Genomic DNA, 22835 nt, shown 5'->3' with positions numbered 1-22835 from the left:
ATGTTTTTGGTTCAGTAGTTGGATTTTATTGAAATTATCGTCATTGGCGATCAAATTAAAAATATTTAATTTATGTATTTATAAAAGGTCGCTTTGCATCTTTAAATTATTTATTTATTTATATAAACGTGACGTGCCTTTCATTCTCGTCGAATGAATTACGAAGTCACTTGATTCTATTGGCTAAAAATCCAGAAATGGAAGAAAACAAAATTGCCAGTCTTTTTCAAGCAAACCTTCTTGTTTTGGCCAATACAATCAGATAAACAACATAATGACATGATCAAAAGTTGGGATGTCGATTAGAAACCAAGTTAATCCCTTGGCAGCACTAGCATATCAAGAAAATTGCATCTGAGCTTAGAAAAGGTGAAGTGCCATCTTGAGCTTGTTCTGTTTCCATTTAGCAAGCTTATAGAAGTCTCTTTTGGTCATTCCAAATTGTGCTTGGAACTCTTCATCAGCTAGATATGCCTAAAACCCACCAGAAGAAGCTCATCAGTGATTGCTCACTAGTAGCTAGACTGAAGATACATTAATTACTTGAACTTTTAGTTGCATGGTAACCGAAAAGATTTAGCAGACGATAAAGAAAATCGACATAAAAGAAAGCAGTCCTAGAAATGAAGGTGACTGTCATGGCATTGGCAAAAGGCAAAAAGGAAAGAATACAACACACTGAACTGAATAGATCAGGTTATCACTAGATGAGTGCAAAAAGGGGTACCTCTCTTTTGGTTATGTCGATGCCTGCTACCGGATTTTTGGAAATCACTTTTAATCGTTCATATGGGTATGTTAACAAGTTTATGCCAGCCTCACTAGGCTCATTTCCATCAGCTTGAGTGCCACCTGTAGCAGGTAATTTTGCCTCTGCTGCTGGAGAACCTGCAGATGCCAATGACACATCTGCCAAAAGAAATTAAAGACACAATAATAAGGCACGCATTCACAACAAGAAAAGAAAGTCTGAAATTCAGGATCCTTCATTACCAGGACTACCGTTAGGAGAGGATCCTGTAAAGATTTTCCTGTTAATTGGCGTTGAGCTGAACACGATGTGATTGTTTGAAGATGTGACACTAGAAACCGAAACACCAGATGCAGGAGAAACACTTCTCTGGCCATTGGAACTCATGGACTTGCTTCTCAAACCATCTGGGGTCGTCTCCCTGGAGTATGCTTTCCATGAATTTCGTTTTGGTGCCTAAGTAATTCAACGAGAGACATGAAGTCACTTACTTCTAAACGAAGACAAATAGAACTTACATAAATTTAAGCATCATGAAGTCACTTACTTCTAATTGTTGTGGTTTTCCCTTTAAAATAGCAAGCTTCCTTTCAAAAGAGTTGCCAAGCATCTACAAAGGCAGCAGCTTAGTTCAATAACCTCAGGCCACATCGTTTAATAGAAATCAAGGAAATCTTAGCTAATAATTTCTTCTAGTTTCATCTTCAAATTGTTAGATAATAAGTTGGGTCATAAGAACTTCATGAATATTTTGCGATACATAATGAAAGCACTAGCCAAAAGATACATAACAAATTCAGCAGGAGCTCAACATGCACCATTTTAGTTGGGAAAATGATCTTACATTTGACTTCGAGGAATCCCATTCAAAGAAACGAGTGAAAAATGGTGGTTCATGCCCTTCACTAATGACATAAATAGGAGTCTCCAAAGATAGCCCTTCGACAAGTACATCTGTCTCAAGAAATTTCTGCGAGAGCCCAGAACCAATACAGTTACAGGAAAAAAAGAAGAAGAGCATCAAGTATGAAAAGATACTAAGATTTTATACGTCCAGCATTTGATTTCATTGGTGTTTTCAATAGAAGCAACAACAAAATTGTGACCATGAAACTTAAAGTTTGAATGATGAATTAATATGCATTAAAATCAGATTACCTGAATTAGGGGCTGTTATTGTATAGTAACTTATGAAACAATCTATCCATGAACTAAACAGTTCTGATATAAAATATAATATAATTTTCATGGTGGATAATTTACCAGGCCAAGAGTAAGGGCTTGTTGCTTTGACCTAACATTTGAGTGGCATCCAATCCAAACATGAATCTCTGTGTGGCAGTCAAGGACTAACACGTCTTCAGTAGTTAAATCGTCCTGTGTAAAATTGTATATCTCTTTCACCTGAAATATTCAAATTGATTCAGGTGAATGAAGTATCTCTTAAGTTCAAAGAAACCTAAGCAAGAGTTTTAACATTTGACACTGAATACTAAATATGGAAAACATAGCAAACCTCAAATTTGAAATGAAATTCCTACAAGTATACGGTGAACATAACACTATTTGTTTTGCAAAGCAAGTGAGCTTCACCGTTCAGATAGTCATTTGGAACGAGGCAAAAAAAAAAGTATGCACATTGCATTCAAAAAATGGTGCCAGTAACCAGCAAAACTAATTTATAGAAAAATAGTTGATAGCTGCATTATAAACAAAACAGTTGAGTTGGTTTTGGATCTAAGTGGTGGGGTTGGTAAGGTCCAAGGCCCATCCTTTGATTAATAAAATAATTATTATTAATCAAAGATTGGGCAATGGGCCTTACCATGGTCACACCTCTTAGATCCAAAACATACTACTTGATAAATGACAAAACTGTTTTGATTATAAAGCATAAGGAAAATTTGGCTTTTGTCAATGTGGGACAAGTTCAACGTCATTTGCTTTCAAAACTTCCAACAAATTTCGGTTGAAACTAATCTAGTTATCACAATAAAATGCATGAAAGTCAACATTGAACAGCATGTTATTGGGCCTTCAATGCATAAAGTGGGATGAAAAGGAATTCATTTAATACTTTTTGAAAGGATTAAATGAATTGATGACTGCATTCAGCTTTCCTTATCATGAAACCTGAAACTCTCATAGTCTGATAGATTGTATGTGGAATTTTGTTCCAAATGTATGCCATATGCTGAAAGGTCGACCAACTGTTGAAATGAAAGCATGCCTATAGAAATGTATGTGAGAGTGTACCTTGAAATCACCTGAACGGGAAGTTCCAATGATCATGAAAAAGAAGCAAAACCCATAATTAGCTCAGTTTTAAGCAATGCAAAGCCAGGATGATTCTGAACAAGGTAAAAGTGCATTATCTTTTAAGAGAACAATTTAGAAGAATGTGGGTATTTTGTGTACCGTCAGTTGTGCTCAACATAAACAAATGCGGGTCTTCTATGTATCCTTTTATCTCTTTTGCCGTTGCATAGTCTGCCTTTCCACCAAGTGCATTCCAGAAAATATCAGATTCACTCCCTTCCCTTACTGATACTGCTTGCCATGTTGGCTGATTGGCATCAAAAGAAAATAAATATGTCTCTTACAATTATGAGTGAAGTATGAGAAAAGAAAGACAGTAATCTCCAGTATGATATGTTGCTATAAATTTTATATAGCAACTGCTAAAAACTTAATGCATTACTTTGCTTAAAATTTTCTTTTCAGATTGCTTTGCTGCACATGATGTATTTACAATTCTAATAAGGAAGAGGTTGTGGTATATTATAAAAGTTTAAGGATTGAGTTACAATTATTAGTTCCAGCATTCTGTCAAGAAGGTCATGGTCTCTGGTTGAGGAGAGATTCCCAATCCAAGTGAAAGCAGATGTACCAGTTTGCAGGATGTAACAATAAGACGAGTTCAATGAGCCCGAAACCTGCAACAGTATCAACACAGTCATGCACTTCAGATACTGGAGGACCAGAAGCCAAGAGACACACTTTCATTAGCTGAATAATATAGTGTGAACCCCCCAATATTCTTTTCATTGTAAAGAGCCTAGCGAAAAAGAAAATGAGAGATATAGAAGTTTCCATCATAAGATGAATTCTCCCAGACAAGATAGATTAAAGGTTTCAATATTAAAAGATCCTGGCTCTCAAGCTTACCGGATCAACTTGGATGGCCTGCATATTATTGGGACTTGTCCCTTGAACACGAAAAAGAGCTGTCTTGCTTTCATCATAAGTTTCATCCCCAATACCTTTGTCTGCTATAAACTTCTTGTATCGTGTACTCATTCCTCCCTATAAGAAAGGAATAGCAAATATCCAGAAGATGCCTCATGATTAACACCAGATTAACTTTAAATAAAAACAATATTTGACTAGAGAAAAAAGGGACAGAGGTATGAACCTTGAAAATAATTAATGTCTGGAAAATTGAAAAAAACTGAGATGGTTCCTTCTTCTCCATAACTTGGGCCTGAACTTGAAAAATGTGAGGTAAGTCAGAGAAAAATAATCCACCTGAGTGATGCAGTTAAGCCAAGAAGTCAGTCAACTAGATGTAAATAACATGGAAAATGTGTTCTAAACAAACTAGGGTATACTGAGAAGGCACTATTATGTAGAATAGTAGAACTACTACTAAATCCCAGAAGTATTTCAAAAGATCATGCATAGAAGAAAGCAACATAGAACTTACCAAAACAGGGTTCCCCCTGGTTGAATCAACTATGGCATTCAAATGAGAGATAGCATCCCTCCTATCTTCCTGCACGCCGAACATATAAATAATGACAACAGGTCTTCAACAAGTGCTACTAAATACTGAATGGTTGCTTCATATCCATAATGAGAGAGCCATTAGGAAAAATAAGTGAGTGCTAAATCATTTAATCAGAACAGTTTTTCCAAGTAACCAGAGCTTATCAAAGTTTTTTTTTCTTTCTCTTACTGTTTTACCCTCCTATAATTAGTCAAGTTGTCAACTATCATTGATCTCTTAAAGTTACTACAACCTGTTAATATAAGTCATAACAGCCACAAGTTCCAGGGAAATAAGCCATGGTTACCACTTACCATTACACTCCCACATCCAAGCCATGCATAAAATAGATTCTCACTCCTTTCATTGCCAAGATATGTATATTGCACAACATAGCAATCCCCACTGAAAATTTTTCTCTCTTCTGAAGCTGGAAGAAGGGACAATTTCTCACAATCTACACGCCAAACCTGAAATGTTATAGATTGCATTAACATAAAGGAGCAAAGGAATCAAACACAAACTTTAAAAGAGTATAACTGCTTCCAGTAAGAAGCTACTTTCAGTGTGCCTCTGCAGTCTATAAATGGCTGGATATCTTCTTCATCAGGAAGCTCCTTCACCTCGTAACCCTGTTGCTTGAACATTGCTGGCAGAAAGTAAATACTATAAGAACTATAATGTCAAAAATCCTACTTTAGCTACAACACTAGTACTTATACTGCTACCAAGTTTGGTATTAGGTAAAGGCATTAAACCTGCTACTTTTCCTCGACCTTCTTCATACAGCTTGGTTTCCACCGTTTGAGGCCAATTATCGAAGTATGACCTAAACTTAGCAGGTTCTAATCCTTCAGTTATAAAAGTTGAATGGGTCCCAGCTGACCTGCCTTGGTTTCTGAGGAAATCCTGCAAAAGAGCAGGCGAAATCATTACTTAGAAAACAATGCCTATAGCTCAATCATGATCTTCAGTTACAACATTTTACTTTCTTCATGTAATTAATTCTTGTATACTTCTTGAGCTTTGATTTATTCCCAAGAAATGATAGCACTGTTCCCTATACTAGAACATTCCCTTACTGTTCACACCTGAAAACTTCAACTGCCCGCCTTCCAGGGGTTTGCTCCTTTTCAAAGAGTATGAAAGAGGGGAGAGAAAAAGAATAGAGGGAGGAAAAATTCTTACTTCTGCAGCTGACATTGACGTTTTCCTTTCTGTAACCGAGGTATGTTTTCCCATCCAAACAAAAATCTCAGAATCACAGTCTACCATATAGCACTTGTCTGTCTCAAGCATTTCTTTACTTAATGAGTCAGTTTGACATGCATGCAGTTTACCCTGAGTTGATATCCTACGAATGAAGAATATCATCAAAGAACACTTCAAGAAAAGAAAAGAGGGAAAATCAAGAGCATTGAAGTCTCAGAAGAAAAGAAAAATAGCCAAGAGCATAAATGTTTTGAAACTAATTCATACCCACCATGATAGTTTCACAAAGGTTGTGTCAGGTTGTTTCTGGACAGAGGAAGGTGGATCCTGGGGAATGGGAGCATAACCACCAAATAAGCTCCAGAATTCACCCACTTCAGGATCACCAACAAATTTTCCATCCTCTGCAGCACTTTAACAATTAACAATTGCCATGGTTTCTATGAAGGAAAGAAAGAGAGGTCAGAAGATTGCCAACCTACAGTTGCCACCTCGCAGTTTGCACGATGTTTATTCTCTTTGATGTACTGCACAACCTCCAAAGCCTTAGCTCTTTCTTGTATGCTAGAGTTGCACCCACTAAAGAGGAAAATTTTGGATGCAGTATCAAGTATGAATACATCACTGTGGTTCAATGATGACCGAGAAAACAGAACCTGGTAAACATGCAGAGTGCAGAGGGGACAAAGTAAACAGTTAGCCAGTAGTATAGTATAGAACTAGTAGCTGATACTTATCAAGAAAGAGTGAAAATATAGTATCAGTAGTGGAAACTCAAGATTTTAGGCTTTCCTGAGCATAGGATTTGATTATGTGAAGTAACTCAATGGCACACATTCTTGAGATATATAATGCATGAAAATCATAATGAATTGAAACCATTCCAACAGCACCTTAATTATTATAGCAGCAATGCATTAAATTGCAAAGAAAGCTTACTTCTTTAACATGAACAACATGGTCCCCTTTGCAAGCTAACAAGCTGACTTTATATGTTTCACCATTTAAGTGCTCTTTCTGTGATGTATATACTCCTTCAATGGGAATAATACAGGGTTTGAAGTATGATAAGAACTTCCCTGTTTCTTGGCCTTGAAGTTCCCTATATTGCACAGTGCAGGACCCTAGGGCTGCATCTAGTTCTAGTGCTTTATCTGATGCCAACGTTGAGTCCACCTGCCAATTTGGTATTAGTTTTAAACACCGAAATAATTTGGGTAACTTATCTTTCAAATTCTTTGTACAACGATTACTTGGAATAGAAAAACAAAGATGAACATGAACATTTTCTCAAACAAAACTTGATAGTTTCCTGTCATCAATTTCCCAGGTAAAAATGTCATTATATAACAGCATTATACACAAAGATTTCCATAAGCAATTCCTTCTCCCCCTCCCCCCCTCCATTTCCTTTTGGCTAAAGGTAGAATTAATTGAAATTATATAAAATTCTTCTATTATCAAGCACAAATTATAATTATCTAGAATCTTGCACGACATCTCACCTAAAAATCTTCAGTTCCATAAAACCATTAAATTTGTGTATTTGTATAGCTAGAATTCATGTGTAATAAGTGAAAACCTTGGTTGTATCATGTCCGAGCCAATAGTGTATGTCATGCTGAGGAAGGCCACTTTTTGGTAGAACTGTCTGTCATGATAAACAAGTGAAATAGTTAAACTCATTGCATACCCAGATAGGTAGCTCTACTAGATAGCACAGATGATCCACCACTACAGTTGCAACTTTCTAAGAAGATTACATTGTTCTGGATCAACTTCAATTGTGATGATATAGTATTGTGAAGAAATGCTTAGACTAATTGTCCGGAAAAGTTCAGTTGAATTTGTGCATCGTTAAAAGAAAACTAAATGCCAATGAAATGAACACAATGTGCCAACAACTTACATTTAAAATTACATACGCACTTCCAGAATAGAACCTCCCATGTGAAGATTTTGGAACAGAAACCAATTTTAGATTCTCAACACACCAAATTTCCAAACCACTAGCATAAGCAGGGTAAGGATAAAGCAATGAATTTGAACACAAGATGTATGATGATTGTATGTTTCCATTAGTTATTGCTAGCTATTAACAATTTTACTTAATTGGATACTGACAACAACATAATTTTCTATGATGACTGTATTTATGTTCCTGGCAGCTTACGCTTTTGGGAAATAGTGCTAAACCAACAAATTTCCCATAAGACAAGATCTTGATTACGAGGTAAGAATGAAATAAAATCATTTATAAGGAAGGATACAGCTTTGCTCCTGCAGCCTGGAAAGCTGGATCTGTGTCTTTAGCATAAATAGACATTGCCTTTCATGCCCTTGACACTCCACCAAACAACCACTAAAAATGCACGGTCATTTCTGCAGTCCAACCACTGAATTTTCAGTAATTCTAAAACAGGCAATACATGAGGCACAATGTGTAAACCAAAACATCATAACAGATGGGCTCATCCCAGATAGAAAATCAGTATTGACTCTTGATATATTGCATTCATACAAAGTCACAAACACAAGATTACCAAATTAAGGGAAAAAAACAGAAAAAACCAAGATTGAGTGAGAAATTCTTACTTACCTGGTTAATATTACTGCACAATTTTGTTTTTTGGAGGATTGAGTGAAATGGGTTGTGTCTGTTGGATCTTATTTGCAGTGAAGGAACAGAAGAAGACAGTAGGAGTATATTCCTCCTAATGCTTTTGACCCTTTAAAAGAATGATGATTTAATAATGAAGTTGAAAACTTGGAATATAAATTAAGTGTAGAAAAGGAGTTCGGTGTGGTGGAGGTATTGTTCATACAACAAGTGAAGCAAGAAGAAAAAGTGAGACAATGTTTGGCTTTATTATCCAGCTAAAGCTGGGCCCATATATGCTCAAAAAGTTTTGGGGTGAAAAAAAAGAGATGATTGAAGGGTTGGCGTGGTCTGTGTGTCGTCTTGGTGCATGGCATGTGAGATAGATAGATCAGAGATGTTTCCCGCCCTTCTCCTTCAAAAGTTTATGAGTTGTGAAACTGGTTTGAGGCCATTCTTGGCATATATACAACATCAAAATCAGACAGCAAATTCGACTTTTAAATAAGGATCACATTTTTTTTATTTTGGACACACTTTTTACCTATGCTGATCCATGATTGAGCTATGGCCATTGGTTTCTAAGTGATCATCGCCTGCTCTAGTGCTGTAGCTAAAGTAGGATTTTTGTCATTATAGTTCTTATAGTAATGTTCAAGCAACAGGGTTACAATGTGAAATAGCCTACCCATAACACCCTTCACATGCAACTTCTTCTTGTAAGATAAATTTATTCCACTCTATTTTGAAATCATAAATTCGTCCCTTAAAGGGTTTTTTGTGTGCATAAGACGTGAACTTTAATTTTTTTTTATTAATGTTATTATGTTTGATTTTGGTTATAGTTATCAAATAATTGTGTGTGTGAATAGCAATCGACTTCAACTTTTTTTTTTTGGGGGTTATATTATTGGATACTCTATGTTGGCCAGATGGGCTGAGATTGAGAAAGAATCCAAGCCCAATAAGACCCGCGTGGAGATCCGCTCATTTTCGAAACAGTGTAGAAGAATTTTGGCAAAACTTAGGGTTTAAGTTCAACCCAGGAGACCCCGAGAGTGAAGGGAGAAGCACAAAATTTTGTTGAATTCAAGCAATGAACCCGCTAACCCTAGTGAAACGAATTCAGAACATCAATTCCAGAGAAGCCCAATTAGGGATTTCAGAGGAAGCTTCATGGCACGCCAAGTACAAAGACTCCGCTTACGTCTACGTCGGCGGCGTTCCTTTTGATCTCACCGAAGGTGATCTTCTCGCTGTTTTCGCACAGTAAGCTCCTATTACCATACAATTAATTTGAATTTGGGATATACATATATACAATTTCTTCTAAAATTTTTAATCTTGTTTGATATTTTATTCGATTTCAGATATGGAGAGGTCGTCGACGTGAACCTGGTTCGCGATAAAGGGACTGGGAAATCCAAAGGGTTCTCATTTATTGCATATGAGGACCAGAGAAGTACGGTTCTTGCTGTGGATAATCTGAATGGAGCTCAAATTTTGGGTCGAACAATTAGGGTGGATCATGTGACTAAATACAAGAAGAAGGAAGAGGAAGATGAAGAGGAAGAGCAGAGGAAGAGGGAGGAACGAGGTGTGTGCCGTGCTTTCCAGAGAGGTGAATGTACTCGCGGAGCTGGGTGCAGATTTTCTCACAATGAACAAGTGAGGTCTCCATTATCTGATTGGTTTTAGTTTTCTGTGAACTGCACGTTAATTTTTGCAATGTTTCTTCATATTTGGGTTCCGATGATTGAGAAATTTATTGTTTATGAGTAATAATGGAGCTTGATTGCTGCTTATTGCAATATAATTGAGTATGGATTCTTTTTGGGAGGTGTGGTTGCTGGGGGATTTTGATTTTGTTTCCAGTATGTTAATTTAGTATGTTTCTGATTTCTGTTTTTGTTTTTAACATGCTTGAAGTTGGGTGAGTTTATGCAGAGAATCATTTGTGTTTTGTCCGTTCTATATAAACTAAAATTTTATCTACATATTTTGGTGCTCATGTGTGCTTTGTTCTATTTGTATCCAGAGAGCTGCAAACACAGGTTGGGGTGATCAAGACTCGAAATGGGGGCGTGACAGGTATGATGGCCCAAAACAGGGTGAGAAAAGATCTAACACTACTCCATCAAATCGTGTTCCAGAGGCTGAAGTTCAAGAAGATTTACACTCCAGAGGAAAGGGATACGGGAGGGCCTTCGAAAGTCACCCTAAGCAAAGTGATGGGAGGGAGGAAAAGAGATTGGGAAGACGTGAGGATGATGAAAGGTTTGAGCTTAGATCAAGAGATCATGGTAGGGGGGAAGAAAAGAGACCAAGAAGACGCAGTGAGGATGACGAATTGGGGCAAAATTCAAGAGAAGATTATGGTAGGAGGGAAAAACAGAGATTAGGAAGGCAAAATGGTCATGAATTGCAGCCAAAGCCAAGAGAAGATCATGACAGAAGGGAAGATAAGAGACCCAGAAGTCAAGGTGGTGATGTTGAATTTGAGCCAAAGCTGAAGTCTAGAGACAATCATGATCAGAGGGAAGATGATAGAAGGGAAGATAGGAGAACAAGAAGGCGTAGTGATGATGGTGAATTTGAGCCAAAATCTAGAGAAGATCGTGATAGGAGGGTAGATGATAGTAGGGAAGATAAGAGACTGAGAAGGCATGCTGGTGATGATGAATTTGATCCAAAATCTAAGGATCATGATAGGACAGAAGAAAAGAGAAGGGACGCTGATGATGAATATCAGCTGAAGTCAAGAGAAGATAGGTGGGAAGAACAGAGGTCAAGAAGACGCAAGGTTGATGAATTTGAGCTGAAGTCAAAAGCAGGCGAGGATAAGAGGAAAGGAGAGAGACTGAGAAGGTATGAAGATGATGAGTTTCAGCCAAAATCCAGAGAAGTTCGTCATAGAGAGTAAAAAGGGAGTTAATGGTGTGAAGCAAATACAGATTCGCTTTGCAATTTTTATGTCTATTTCGTGCAATAACATTGTTCCTGTTGTATTTTCTAACTTTATTTTCATGGAGATAGTTTAACATGCTTTGACCATCAATGCTTGCGCAGCTGGGCATAAAATACCAGATTTAGTTGTTTTTTCTATCTTTTGTTGTTGTGGTCCTCTTTGTGTTTCTCTTGGGTGAGGTTTAGAGTTGATATATGCCCTGGACCAGCAAATAGTTATGCAACTTTGCATAAAATCATTTATTGATTCCCTGTTTCTCCTTGTTGAAATCCATTTAAATAGAAAGTTGTATCTTGGGACTCGAGTTTGATGATCATGGTGGTGAATGGATTTGGTTGGTTCCAACTTTTTACAGAAAAAAATTGTAGTTTAATTTTGGGCTGAAATTTGCAGGTGAAACCATGGTTAACAAGGCAAGGCTTTGAACCACGATGTAAGAAGAATTGACCAGATGGATGGGACATTACGGGTAATAATAATGTTTGCATCTATGGAAATGCACTCTCAGCATTTCTGTCCAAGACGGAGGCCTATTTTGGCCTATGCATGGGGTTAATTTCTTTTGTTCAGAAATAAATTTTTGGGAGCATTTTAAGAAGAGCAAGGATCGAGTCTTCGTGATGCAATTAATTGTTGGGGCTGAATCTATTTAAGTTGGTCTTTTCCACAGAAGAATTTTAGCATTGAAACATAACCCGGACTAAAACAAAAACATAAAAATATCAGTTGTCTTTTCCAAATGCAACAAAATCTGTAGAATTGTAATCAACAAGTAGGCTGTTATATATAGGTAAAAACAAAATACCTGCTCGAGGTGAGCGAAAGCATACTCAAACAAAGAGGCTAACAACCAAATGCTGAAAGCCATATTTACAGTTTCATAGCCGGTTTCTGATCTCCAGTCCCCAAATGAGGCTGAAACAAAGTTGTAAGCAAAAACAGGTAAAGAAAAGAGTGACTTGATTCATTGAGGACTGTGTTCCTCTGTTGAATCAATCCGAATTGTACCCATCACTAGTGATGGATTTTCCGAGTTCTTTGGGTAGTGCTTCTTCAGAAGACATCGATCTTCCAATTTCTTTCAGAAGTGCTTCTTTAGAAGTCATTGATTTTCCAAGTTCGTTTGGAAGTGCTTCTTCAGAAGAAATGGATATTCCGAGTTCTTCTGGAAGTGCTTCTTCAAAAGACATGGTTCTTCCGAGTTCTTTTGGAAGTGCTTCTTCAGAAGACATGTATCTTCTGAGTTCATTTGGAAGTGGTTCTTCAGAAGACATTGATCTTCCGAGTTCTTTTGGAAGTGCTTCTTGAGCAGACATTGATATTCCAAGTTCTTTTCGAAGTGCTTCCTTAGAAGCCATCAAATTTTCGAGTTCTTTGGGTAGTGTTTCTTCAGAAGATATTGGTTTTCCAAGTTCTTTGGGTACCGTTTCTTTATAAGGCACCCCTTGTATTGGAGTTAAACTAGGCACCAGAATATTGCCTCCTTCATAAGTGGGCAAGGTCTCTTCATCTTCCACATTTTCCGGAATCTTGCTTGTTACTGTTGACGGGGTTATCTGCCCTATAGATTCCTCTTTCATGACGTAGTTACCATCATCTGAAACACGTACTTCCTTTCTTATACCAAGCAAAGTTCCATCTGCTGATTTGATAGCCTTCTCTTCAAGAACAAACTCATTGTTGCTGCTAAATGTTGGCTTGTCATCTGCAGAGGCAATCTTGTCTGAAACTTTTGCACCCTTGTTCACATTCAGCATAGATTCTTCTCCTGGAAGAGCCACATTCCCAGGAACAATTGGTCCCAAGCCGGGGTTTACAAGTAGAGCCTCATTTTGATTCGTAATTTGCAGTTCACTAATTTTCTGAAGTTCAGAATCTTTCCAGTCTTCAGCAATGGCTATATTGTTCTTGGTGTTCCAGGTATGAAGAATTCGGTCTGGACCGGGTTGCCACGATAGATCTCCTGTGCTTTTTTTCAGTATAAACTTGTATTGGACTGCTATGCCAACTGGCATATCCTAATCAAATTTAAAAAAAAAAAACCAATCAAAATTGTTAAGAAAATAAGATATGAACAAAACAAGGATCAAATCCTTTAGAAGTTCTTACCAGCTCAACAGTCCAAATGTTTCCATCTGACCAGTTCAGAGGTATAGCACTTGCAGGGTTCCACTCTCCCATGATAGGTTCATTTCCCACCAGGAGGAAACTCTCACCAAAGTTGCACTCCTTGTGCAATTGGAATTGAACATGAACAGTTTCTGATGTCTCTGAGAAGCAGAGAGTAATTGTCACTTGATATGGGAAAGTAGGGAACTCATTGTTTAACATGCTGAACAACAAAAGAAGATTGAATACAGTAAACTTACCTGTTGTTTGGATCCCAATTCCTGCTGTCTCCGACGTCGTTAAAACCTGCTAGTGAATTTTACGGGACGAAATTGAATTAGATGATCAATTTTGGATTGAAACAAACCAGCTACAGTTTGAAAAACTCAAACATAAACAAACCACCTCTGTTTGAGAAGGAGCAACCAATTGAAGAGCTTTGTGTCGAAGCAGATGAACATGTACATTGGAGTTCAAAGACCTTAGAAAGCAAATGTCAGATCGACCCAGAAGAGATTTTAAGGGAGGCAGAGTTTTGTTAATAATATTAGCCTTTGGAAACAAGGTTGTAGAAGATCTTACAAAGGCTTCCATTGGCTCTGTTTTTTCAGAAAGAGAGACAGAGTCCTAAAACATGTTAGAAATGAAGTAGTTGTATATATAAGAGGTTATACGCATGAAAAATGAGAAGGGTACGGATCTGACATCAGGTGGGATTCTAACACGTGGCAGAATGAGGTTGGATTTGCTAGTTTTATACTCTGTTCTTGTGCATAGAAAGAGTTTTGATGCGCTCAACTGAATGAGAAATTAGCGACCTTTCCTTGTGCGGTTTTTCAGTTTTGCCTTCATACTATTGTTTGAAGTCTTCAACCCAACTTGACCCAAAAAGAATTCTTCAACTCATTTGCAAGAAAGAAAAGCCTGTTTCTGAAATCAGCGTATATGAAGCATGGAAAAAGAGGAGTAATAATAAACTGAAGCTAAACAGAATATAAGTTTAAAACGTTGTTACTTCTCTTCCAACTTCCATTATCGGCATGTTTGTACAACAGAGAAGAGGGCAACTTTAATGGCACTTCTCTTCTAATTTCTGTGATTGTACGACATGTTGCTATATAGAGGAGAGGGACAACAAAATGGATAATTTCATATCATCCTGTAGGGTTTGAGGTTTATGGTCTAGCAAAAACCTTGTATTTTCACCAATAATCATTACATGAGCAGTGCCCGTCTCTAAAATGATGAAACCGATATCGATCTCTCAGCAATATCTCCCTATCATAAAGCTTAGATATAAGCTTAGCAACTGAGTGGCAGTCTCCGCAAACACGAAGATTCTTCACAACATGAATTGGTTGAGATGGACTCAAGCTAATAAGCCCAAAGGCAATGGCTAATTTCTCACTGTGAAGGATTAGGGCATGGTCCTTCATGTCTTCTTCCTCAACAAATTGCAGCAGATGTGATTTGTTTGGCACATATCCGTTTGACTTCAATCTCAGTGCCATCTCATCCAACTTTGAGTAGATTTCCTTGCATAGAGGGTGAGAATTATCGCCAACAAGAAATTCATGAACGCTACCATTGACTTCGATTGAGCTACAACCTGGTTCTTTCTTTATTCCTGCATCTCGCATATGCTTCCTTAACCCAGAAACTTCATCCCATTTCCCTGTTTTGGCATAGATATTTGATAAGAGTACATAGGCTCCGTGGTTTCTGGGATCCAACTCAAGCAAATGACTACAAGCTTTTTCAGCAAGCACAACATTCCCATGAAGTTTACAGGCCCCAAGAAGAGCCCCCCATACAGAAGCAGTAGGAGGTATTGGCATTTTTTCTATCAGCTCTACAGCTTCGTCCAGATTTCCAGAACGACCAAGAATATCGACCATGCAAGCATAGTGCTTTATTCCAGGCACAACCCCGTAAACTGGCTCCATTTGATAGAAAAATGTTCTTCCCTCGTCCACCAAACCTGTGTGGCTACAAGCGCATAAGACATTGGTAAATGTCACAGCATTGGGCTTCACCTTAGCTTCTAGCATTTTTGAGAAAAACTCCAATGCATCTCTCCCTTGCCCATGCATCGCCAAACCAGCAATCATAGCACTCCAGACGAATACATCTCTCCTCTCTACCGAATTAAATACCTCAAGTGCCTTATCTAGATCCCCACACTTTGCATACATATCAATAAGCGAGGTTGTGAGGTGACAATTCAACTTCATCACCTGCTTCTTTATGTAAACATGTATCCACCCACCAAGATCAATTGCTCCTAATTGAGCACAAGCTGCTAGAGTACTAACCAGTGTGACTTCATCAGGTTTTGGACTCTTGCTTTTCTGCAACTCATTAAAAACAGCCAAAGCCTCCTTTGGCTTACCACTTTGTTCATAAGAAGAAATGAGCACATTCCAAGCAGCAATGTCTTGACTAGGCATTGCGGCAAATACCCGCCAAGCCTCCTCATAATTCCCCAACTGAGCATACCCATCAAGCATAGTGGTCCACGAAACAATATCCTTCTCTGGCATCCTATCAAACAATCTTTTTGCATCTTCAACGCTCCCACATTTCACGTACATATCAAGCATAGCATTGTTCAAAGTCAAGTTCTCTTTAATTTCATTCCTTTGAATATGTGAACAAACCCACCTCCCAAACTCCAAATCCACCTTCTTTGCACAAGCCGACAACACGCTTACCATCGTTACATCATTGGGCTTCACATTCTCCGCCTCCATTTCCTTAAACAACTCCAATGCCTCCTGGGGGCAATTCCCCTGCGCAAAAACTGTGATCATAGAGTTCCAAGAAACAACATCTTTTTTAGGAGTCTTCACGAAAACCCGACGTGCCAAATCCAAATCCCCGCACGACCCATAAAAATGAACGAGCGAATTAAGAATATAAATATCCGACCCAAGCGAGGCCTTTATTGCCATGCCATGAAAACCTCTTCCAACCTGCAAAGCCCGGAGCTCCGAAGCCGCTTTAATCGCAAAGGGGTAAGTATATTTATCGGGACATTCAGAACAGTGATCAAGCATTTCCAAAAATACGAGGATGCTTTCAGCCGGGTCGGAGCTAGACGCATAAGCGCGAATGAGGGTGTTCCAAGTGTAGACATTTGGTTGCGGAATTTGATCAAACACCTGGCGGGCATAGTCGAGACTCGAGAACGAGGAGAGAGCGCTGGCGGCGATAAGTTTGCTGGCGGAGTACGGGTCAAAGAGAACACCTGTACGGAGCATTTGGGCATGGACTTGCTTTAGCTGCTTTATGCTGGTGCATTGGTCTACTAGTGAAAGAGCTGGGTGGCTTGAGAAACGAAGGTCGGTACTGAAGGTTGGGGGCGAAGAGTTTGGGTGACGTGGCAGAGAGATTACTGGGGTGCTTAGAGAAGCCATCTCTTCTGTGGTCAGTCTCACACTAACCCCATTCAATTTAGGTTCCAAACCCCTTTATGTGATATGATCTATCATTATCACACCACAATCGCGTGCCACGTCACATATGATTTTCAATTTTTTTTTTTTATGTGTTTCACATATTTATAAAAAACAAAGAATAATTATAGAATGGGAGGGAATTTCATCATATGGATGTCTTTTGGTTTTGATCTTCCACTTATGTTCAAAAAAATGTCACTTGAGGTTTGAGGGTTAAGCACTTGGAGTTGAAAGTTCAATATTTAGATTTAACAGTCTAAAACGATATAGTTTTAAGCATAAGCGCAAGATTAATAAGAAAAAAAACTTTGATTTATCAAACGAAATAGTTTATTTTATTTTATCACATAGTGGGCGAAATCTAAATCACATTCATTAACTATTAGAAATCTTCTATACGACTCAACTTAACATAATTATCTAACAAATTTGCGGGTTTGACATCATTTCTTGCAAACCAAGATCAATATTTTACCATTTAACTACTTTAAAACACTAATAATACTAACTACTTTTGACTTCATTGGTTAATTTAATAGTAATACATATTATATATCATCACCTTTCTTTCATTCTTGTTCCGAACCTAAGCAGCAGGTGTGATTGTTTGTCTTCTTTTTAGTCGAAATCGTCATAGATTTGTCAAGTTATTTTATAGTGGAGGGCATCCCCCGTTACAACAAGAGTACGACAGTAGTGATGTATTTATGCAATCACTCTTCTTTCTGTTTCATTTTAACCATTTTTTTTTTGGCTATGCTAATGCGAGATTAGACTAAAGAAATTGCCAAGTTCTTAACAGGTCATGTTTTCCCATCCAATACTAATCTTAGGACGTCACAATTGAGTTGAGTAAAAGTGGTGAAGCTTTGAACAAATGAACAATGGATAAGAACAACAAATATTAATGTCTAATTAGTTTTGTATTACCTTTGCTCAAGAAGATAACAACTACACATATTATATGTATAGACATACACGTTGTCTAATTATATTTCATTCATTAATCATCAATCTCAATCATTGATTAAGTAAATATATAATAAAAGTTGATGTGCAAAGAAAGGAGAGAGAGAGAGAGAGAGAGAGAGAGAGAGAGAGAGAGAGATCAGTTGAGATGGAGGAAGTAAGACTAGTGTTCATCCCAGCACCAGGTTCCGGCCACCTTGTATCAACCCTGCAATTTGCAAAGCGACTCATCGATCGAGAGGAAAGAATTTCAATCACCATTCTTGCAATCCAATCAGCCTTTCCTACCACCTTAAGTTCTTATGCAAAATCTGTTGCAGCCTCAGAGCCCAAAATCCAACTCCTTGATGTCCCAAAACCTCAACCAGAGCACCCACCTGCACAAGACTCATTCAAGTCACCAGCAAAATCGTTCTCTCTTTACATTGAAAGCCACCTACCCAATGTCAAGAAAATCGTCACCAGCCTCGTCTCATCATCCCATGCTAGCAAGAGTTTGGATTCAATTCGAGTTGCTGGGCTGGTGGTTGATTTCTTCTGTGTGTCCATGGTTGATGTGGCCAAGGAACTCCATCTTCCTACGTATCTTTTCATGACAAGCAGTGCAGGATATCTAGCTCTCATGCTCCACCTTCCGATCCGGCATAAACATAACGAAGTTGAGCCAAAAGACTCCGATCCAGAATGGTTAATTCCAGGTATGTTGTAACAAAAAAGAAAATAATGAGGACATTGATTATTGCCCTTGAAGCTATCTTTTGGATTTTATTTCAAATACTTATTATATTTTGCAAATTTCTACAACAAGGTATTGTCCATCCAGTGCCTCCTAGAGTTCTGCCTGTGGCTTTGACAGATGGTAGTTACTCTGCTTATGTTAAGGTGGCTTCGAGATTTCGAGAGGCTAGAGGCATTATAGCAAACACATTTGTTGAGTTAGAGACATATGCTATCAACTCATTTTTCCATGACGGCCAAACCCCTCCGGTGTACCCAGTTGGACCGGTGATCGATCTCGAGGACTGTCAGGCTCATTCCAATCTAGAGCAGGCACAGCGTGACAAGATCATCAGATGGCTTGATGATCAGCCTCAGTCCTCTGTTGTGTTTTTATGTTTTGGCAGCATGGGGAGCTTTGGCGCTGAGCAAGTGAAAGAGATAGCTGTTGGGCTTGAGCATAGCGGGCAGAGGTTCTTGTGGGCTCTGCGCATGCCACCACCCAAAGGCAAAGGCATGATGCCAATTGATTGCCCAAATCTTGAGGAGGTTTTGCCAGATGGGTTCTTAGAGAGGACCAATGGGAAGGGACTTATCTGCGGGTGGGCCCCGCAGGTGGAAGTCTTGGCCCACAAGGCAACCGGTGGGTTTGTTTCTCATTGTGGATGGAATTCAATCTTGGAGAGCTTGTGGCATGGGGTGCCTATTGTGACATGGCCTATGTATGCAGAGCAGCAGCTGAATGCTTTTAGAATGGTGAAGGAGTTGGGATTGGCATTGGAGATGAGGCTGGATTATAAGAAAGGTGGTGGTGAGGTTGTGAGGGCAGATGAGATTGAGAGAGCTGTGGTTGCTGTCATGGACAAGGAGAGTGAGGTGAGAAAGAAAGTGAAAGAGATGGGAGAGATGACCAGAAAAGCTGTGAAGGATGGTGGGTCTTCCTTTGCTTCTGTTGGAAGATTTATTGAGGATGTGATTGGGAACAATTGTGGTTCCAATTGATTGGAACAACTTTCAAAGTAGTAATTATCATGTTGTTGGATCTTTGTTTAGGATATTTGTATCAACTATTGTTATGTTTTCAATATACAACTTTTGCAAAGTATGCTACAGCAATCATGAGTACAATCACAATGTTTGTTTTTTCTGTTAACTAAGCATGGAAAGAGTGCATATTAAGGATAATTGAGAAACACGCATATGAAAAAGGGATTTCGATCCTCCAATTTAAAACCTAAATACTCCACAACAAAGGTTTTCTTTTTTCTTTTTTGAGAACCAACAATGGTCGTTATGAACTCGTAAAATCTACACCAAAGAATATTTTAAATGTATAGCCCCGCGACAATCTCTTTAAATATTTGTATATATTTTAAGAGTATTGCCGCACGGCTATACGTTTAGAAGATATATTAATAGTTTAAACGTAGAGTATAGTTGCACTGCTATACTCTATAAATAGAAATTTTAAACCTATAGCCGCCCGGCTATACTATTTTAGAGGTATAGCCGAACGGCTATACGCATTAAATACAAAAAGTGAATAGTATAGCCGCACGGCTGTATGCTTTAAAAACAAAAAGTGAATAGTATACCCGCACGGCTGTATGCTTTAAAAACAATAACTTAAATGTATAGCCGCACGGCTGTACTATATAAATAGAAATTTTTAACGTATAGCCGATCGGCTATACTCTATGAATGGAAATTATTAACGTATAGCAGCGCGGCTATATTCTATAAATAGAAATTATAAACGTACAGCCGCACGGCTATAATATATAAATAGAAATTTTTGACAGTATAGGCGCGCGGCTGCTCTTTAAATGTATATATGAATATTTAAAGAGTACCTTTAGAAGGCTATACTGCACAAAATGGTTTTCCTTTTTGTAATTAAGTAATATCTTGGTTTTTTTTTAATTAATTAATTTAGTAATTATGTTTTAATTATTATTTATTTATTGAATAATTAGTATTTAAATATTTTACTAATTTCATCAATTACTTAATAAAAGTAATTAATTATTTTAAATTATTTTGTGGACTTTGTTTTTTATTTTTTTAATACAAAATTAGTTTGTTTAGTTTAATATTTGTAATTAAGTAATATCTCAGCCTTATTTAATTATATTAATTATTTTTTATATTTTAATTCTTCTTTATTTAATGAATATTTAGTATTTAAGTATTTTAATTAATTTCATAAATTACTTAATAAATACTAATTAATTACATTTACTTATCTTAAATACTTTTGTCGGCTTTAATCCCTAAACAAGAAGGGTGAAAGTTTCTAGACATCTACTTGTGGCAATAGAAAGAGAAACACTTGCCACTGAATAATAATGAATACATAAATTGATCACATAATCCCTGAACAAGAAAAGGCCAGAGTTTGATGAACAAATTTATTGTTGAAGCCTTTCCACTGATCAAGAAGAGATCAACCCTTCCAAGTCTGACCAAATCCCATTATATCATCACTGAGTTTTCCAATAGAAATGAAAGAAGATCCACCATCCATTGCTGCTTTTCTGACCTTCTCTGCCATATCTTTCACTTTTTTCCTCACCTCACTGTTTCTGTCCATTACTTTTGTCTCACCATTCTCTATCTCATCAGCCACAACAAGCTCACCACTGCCTTTCCTATAATCCAACCTCAACTCCTCTGCTAACCCTAATTCCCTCACCATCCTAAACGCATTGAGCTGTTGTTCTGCAGAAATTGGCCATGTCACTACAGGCACACCATACCACAAGCTCTCCAGAATTGAGTTCCACCCACAATGAGACACAAACCCACCAGTTGCCTTGTGGGCCAAGACCCTACCCAAGAACCCATATGGCAATATGTCCTCAGAATTTGAGCTATTGCTTGCCCTGGAGGTTTTGCCTTGGGCTTGGGGTACAGGTGGCAAGTGCAGAGACCACAAGAACCTCTGACCACTGTGCCCAAGCCCCAAAGCTATTTCTTTCACTTGGGTTGCACCAGAGCTCCCCATGCTTCCAAAACGAACAAAAAAACACCACAGATGATTGAGGTTGTTCATCAAGCCATTTGATGATTTTGTCATGTTGATCTTTGTCGAAGTTGGACTGATCATCAGCTTGACCACCCTTGAGATCAATCACTGGTCCAACTGGGTACATTGGAGGGGTTTGACTTTGACTTTGACCACCTAAGAAAGATTTGATAGCATGTGTCTCTAACTCAACAAATGTATTCACTACAATACCTTTTGTCCCTCTAAATCTCTCTGCAAGCTTAACATAAGCAGAGAAGCTGCCATCTGTCACAGATGAAGGCAAAACACTTGGAAGAACTGGGTTGATAATACCAGAGACCAAAATCTCAGGATCAGAGCCTTTAATCTCAGCAGTGATCTGGTTATTTGGTTTTGGAAGGTGAAGCATGAAAGCAAGAGATCCTGCATTACTTGGCATAAACAAATAACAAGGAAGATGGAGCTCATTGGCCACATCAAATCAATCATGGACACACAAAAGAAATCAACAACCAAACCAACTTGGAATTGGATTGAGTCGGAGGAGTTGGTTTGGGGTGATGAGAGATTAATGTTAGTGACAATGTCTTTGACATGGGGCTTGTGCCTCTCAATATATTGAGAGAAATACTTTACTGGTGACTTTGATATATAATTCTTGTGGTGGTGGGTCTACCTTGGGGACATCAACAAGTTTGATTTGGGGATTTGAGGCAGCAAGTGATTTGGTTTTTGAATCTACAGAGGAAGGGAAGGTTGATTTGATAGCAAGGATTGTGGCTGAAAATCTATCATCATGATCAATTAGGCGCTTGGCAAGTTCAAAAACTGGCACCAGGTGGCCAATTCCTGGTGCTGGGATGAACACCAATTCTAGTTTCTTCATCTCAGATTTTTTATATGGGGAATGCTAGCAACCTTCTCTCTAACCTTCTCCTTTGGACCTTCTCCCCTCTTTGCTTGACATGTGTCATTCTCTCTACACTTAAAATAATGCCATTAATATATTATACAAGCTAACTTTTACTTTCCAAGTTTACCCTTATTACATGTATTCAATTTATCCAACAAATATTCCCAACTTTCTTACCATCTTATTAATATTTTTTTAATGTAAATTATTTTTTTTTAAGAAAATATGTGCTTTTTTTCTTAAAAGAGGAAATGTCCCTTTTTTTATTTTATTTATAAAACACAAAGGGTTTAGATATATTTTTTTTTAAGTCTAAACTTGACGTTAAAAAAAAGGGGACATTTCCTCTTTTTTTTA

The 22835-nt window shown here is 37.9% G+C and overlaps 5 protein-coding genes and 1 pseudogene across 5 annotated transcripts; 2 read left to right on the top strand and 4 right to left on the bottom strand.

Annotated features, from left to right (window-relative positions):
- Positions 1-198: 198 nt before the first annotated feature.
- On the bottom strand, positions 199-8571 carry VLN1 (villin-like 1). Its single transcript, XM_021960600.2, has 23 exons — positions 8332-8571; positions 8003-8114; positions 7642-7741; positions 7315-7383; positions 6672-6908; positions 6211-6388; positions 6004-6136; positions 5709-5874; positions 5279-5429; positions 5081-5169; positions 4835-4990; positions 4458-4526; positions 4167-4235; positions 3920-4057; positions 3559-3687; positions 3170-3317; positions 3008-3018; positions 2015-2155; positions 1596-1721; positions 1299-1361; positions 994-1207; positions 728-909; positions 199-474 (listed from the first exon to the last, which is right to left on the bottom strand). Exons 2-23 carry the CDS (start codon positions 8056-8058, stop codon positions 361-363), a joined length of 2739 nt encoding a protein of 912 aa, XP_021816292.2. The 5' UTR covers positions 8059-8114; positions 8332-8571; the 3' UTR covers positions 199-360.
- Positions 8572-9331: 760 nt separating this feature from the next.
- LOC110758669 (RNA recognition motif (RRM)-containing protein) lies at positions 9332-11436 on the top strand. The gene is made up of 3 exons (XM_021960581.2): positions 9332-9600; positions 9702-9999; positions 10370-11436. Exons 1-3 carry the CDS (start codon positions 9428-9430, stop codon positions 11252-11254), a joined length of 1356 nt encoding a protein of 451 aa, XP_021816273.1. The 5' UTR covers positions 9332-9427; the 3' UTR covers positions 11255-11436.
- A 475-nt stretch (positions 11437-11911) lies between these two features.
- LOC110758670 (uncharacterized) lies at positions 11912-14258 on the bottom strand. The gene is made up of 4 exons (XM_021960582.2): positions 13814-14258; positions 13669-13714; positions 13409-13569; positions 11912-13317 (listed from the first exon to the last, which is right to left on the bottom strand). The coding sequence occupies exons 1-4, from the start codon at positions 14000-14002 to the stop codon at positions 12292-12294; spliced, it is 1422 nt and encodes a 473-aa protein (XP_021816274.2). The 5' UTR covers positions 14003-14258; the 3' UTR covers positions 11912-12291.
- Positions 14259-14392: 134 nt separating this feature from the next.
- OTP81 (Tetratricopeptide repeat (TPR)-like superfamily protein) lies at positions 14393-16876 on the bottom strand. Its single transcript, XM_021960580.2, has one exon. It carries the CDS (start codon positions 16825-16827, stop codon positions 14611-14613), a length of 2217 nt encoding a protein of 738 aa, XP_021816272.1. The 5' UTR covers positions 16828-16876; the 3' UTR covers positions 14393-14610.
- A 1053-nt stretch (positions 16877-17929) lies between these two features.
- Positions 17930-19708, top strand: LOC110758655 (UDP-glycosyltransferase 71K1-like). Its single transcript, XM_021960565.2, has 2 exons — positions 17930-18536; positions 18647-19708. The coding sequence occupies exons 1-2, from the start codon at positions 17987-17989 to the stop codon at positions 19555-19557; spliced, it is 1461 nt and encodes a 486-aa protein (XP_021816257.2). The 5' UTR covers positions 17930-17986; the 3' UTR covers positions 19558-19708.
- A 1117-nt stretch (positions 19709-20825) lies between these two features.
- Positions 20826-22451, bottom strand: LOC148294102 (UDP-glycosyltransferase 71K1 pseudogene; annotated as a pseudogene).
- Positions 22452-22835: the final 384 nt, after the last annotated feature.

Source organism: Prunus avium, chromosome 6 (genome assembly GCF_965620075.1).
Source record: "Prunus avium chromosome 6, drPruAviu1.hap1.1, whole genome shotgun sequence".
Taxonomy (NCBI): Eukaryota; Viridiplantae; Streptophyta; class Magnoliopsida; order Rosales; family Rosaceae; genus Prunus; species Prunus avium.
This window is presented reverse-complemented; position numbering and strand designations above follow the sequence as displayed.

What these genes read in the sequence shown, in the direction of transcription:
- VLN1 (XM_021960600.2), bottom strand. Translation starts at nt 8,058, where the DNA reads ATGTCTATTTATGCTAAAGACACAGATCCAGCTTTCCAGGCTGCAGGA. An exon ending in CAGGCTGCAGGAGCAAAGCT is followed by an intron (nt 7,742 to 8,002) that starts GTATCCTTCCTT and finishes TGCTTATGCTAG; the next exon opens with TGGTTTGGAAATTTGGTGTG. An exon ending in CTGCGAGGTGGCAACTGTAG is followed by an intron (nt 6,137 to 6,210) that starts GTTGGCAATCTT and finishes AAAGTGCTGCAG; the next exon opens with AGGATGGAAAATTTGTTGGT.
- LOC110758669 (XM_021960581.2), top strand. Translation starts at nt 9,428, where the DNA reads ATGAACCCGCTAACCCTAGTGAAACGAATTCAGAACATCAATTCCAGA. An exon ending in CTTCTCGCTGTTTTCGCACA is followed by an intron (nt 9,601 to 9,701) that starts GTAAGCTCCTAT and finishes ATTCGATTTCAG; the next exon opens with ATATGGAGAGGTCGTCGACG. An exon ending in GATTTTCTCACAATGAACAA is followed by an intron (nt 10,000 to 10,369) that starts GTGAGGTCTCCA and finishes ATTTGTATCCAG; the next exon opens with AGAGCTGCAAACACAGGTTG.
- LOC110758670 (XM_021960582.2), bottom strand. Translation starts at nt 14,002, where the DNA reads ATGGAAGCCTTTGTAAGATCTTCTACAACCTTGTTTCCAAAGGCTAAT. An exon ending in TTGCTCCTTCTCAAACAGAG is followed by an intron (nt 13,715 to 13,813) that starts GTGGTTTGTTTA and finishes ATTCACTAGCAG; the next exon opens with GTTTTAACGACGTCGGAGAC. An exon ending in AATTGGGATCCAAACAACAG is followed by an intron (nt 13,570 to 13,668) that starts GTAAGTTTACTG and finishes TCTGCTTCTCAG; the next exon opens with AGACATCAGAAACTGTTCAT.
- OTP81 (XM_021960580.2), bottom strand. Translation starts at nt 16,827, where the DNA reads ATGGCTTCTCTAAGCACCCCAGTAATCTCTCTGCCACGTCACCCAAAC.
- LOC110758655 (XM_021960565.2), top strand. Translation starts at nt 17,987, where the DNA reads ATGGAGGAAGTAAGACTAGTGTTCATCCCAGCACCAGGTTCCGGCCAC. An exon ending in TCCAGAATGGTTAATTCCAG is followed by an intron (nt 18,537 to 18,646) that starts GTATGTTGTAAC and finishes TTCTACAACAAG; the next exon opens with GTATTGTCCATCCAGTGCCT.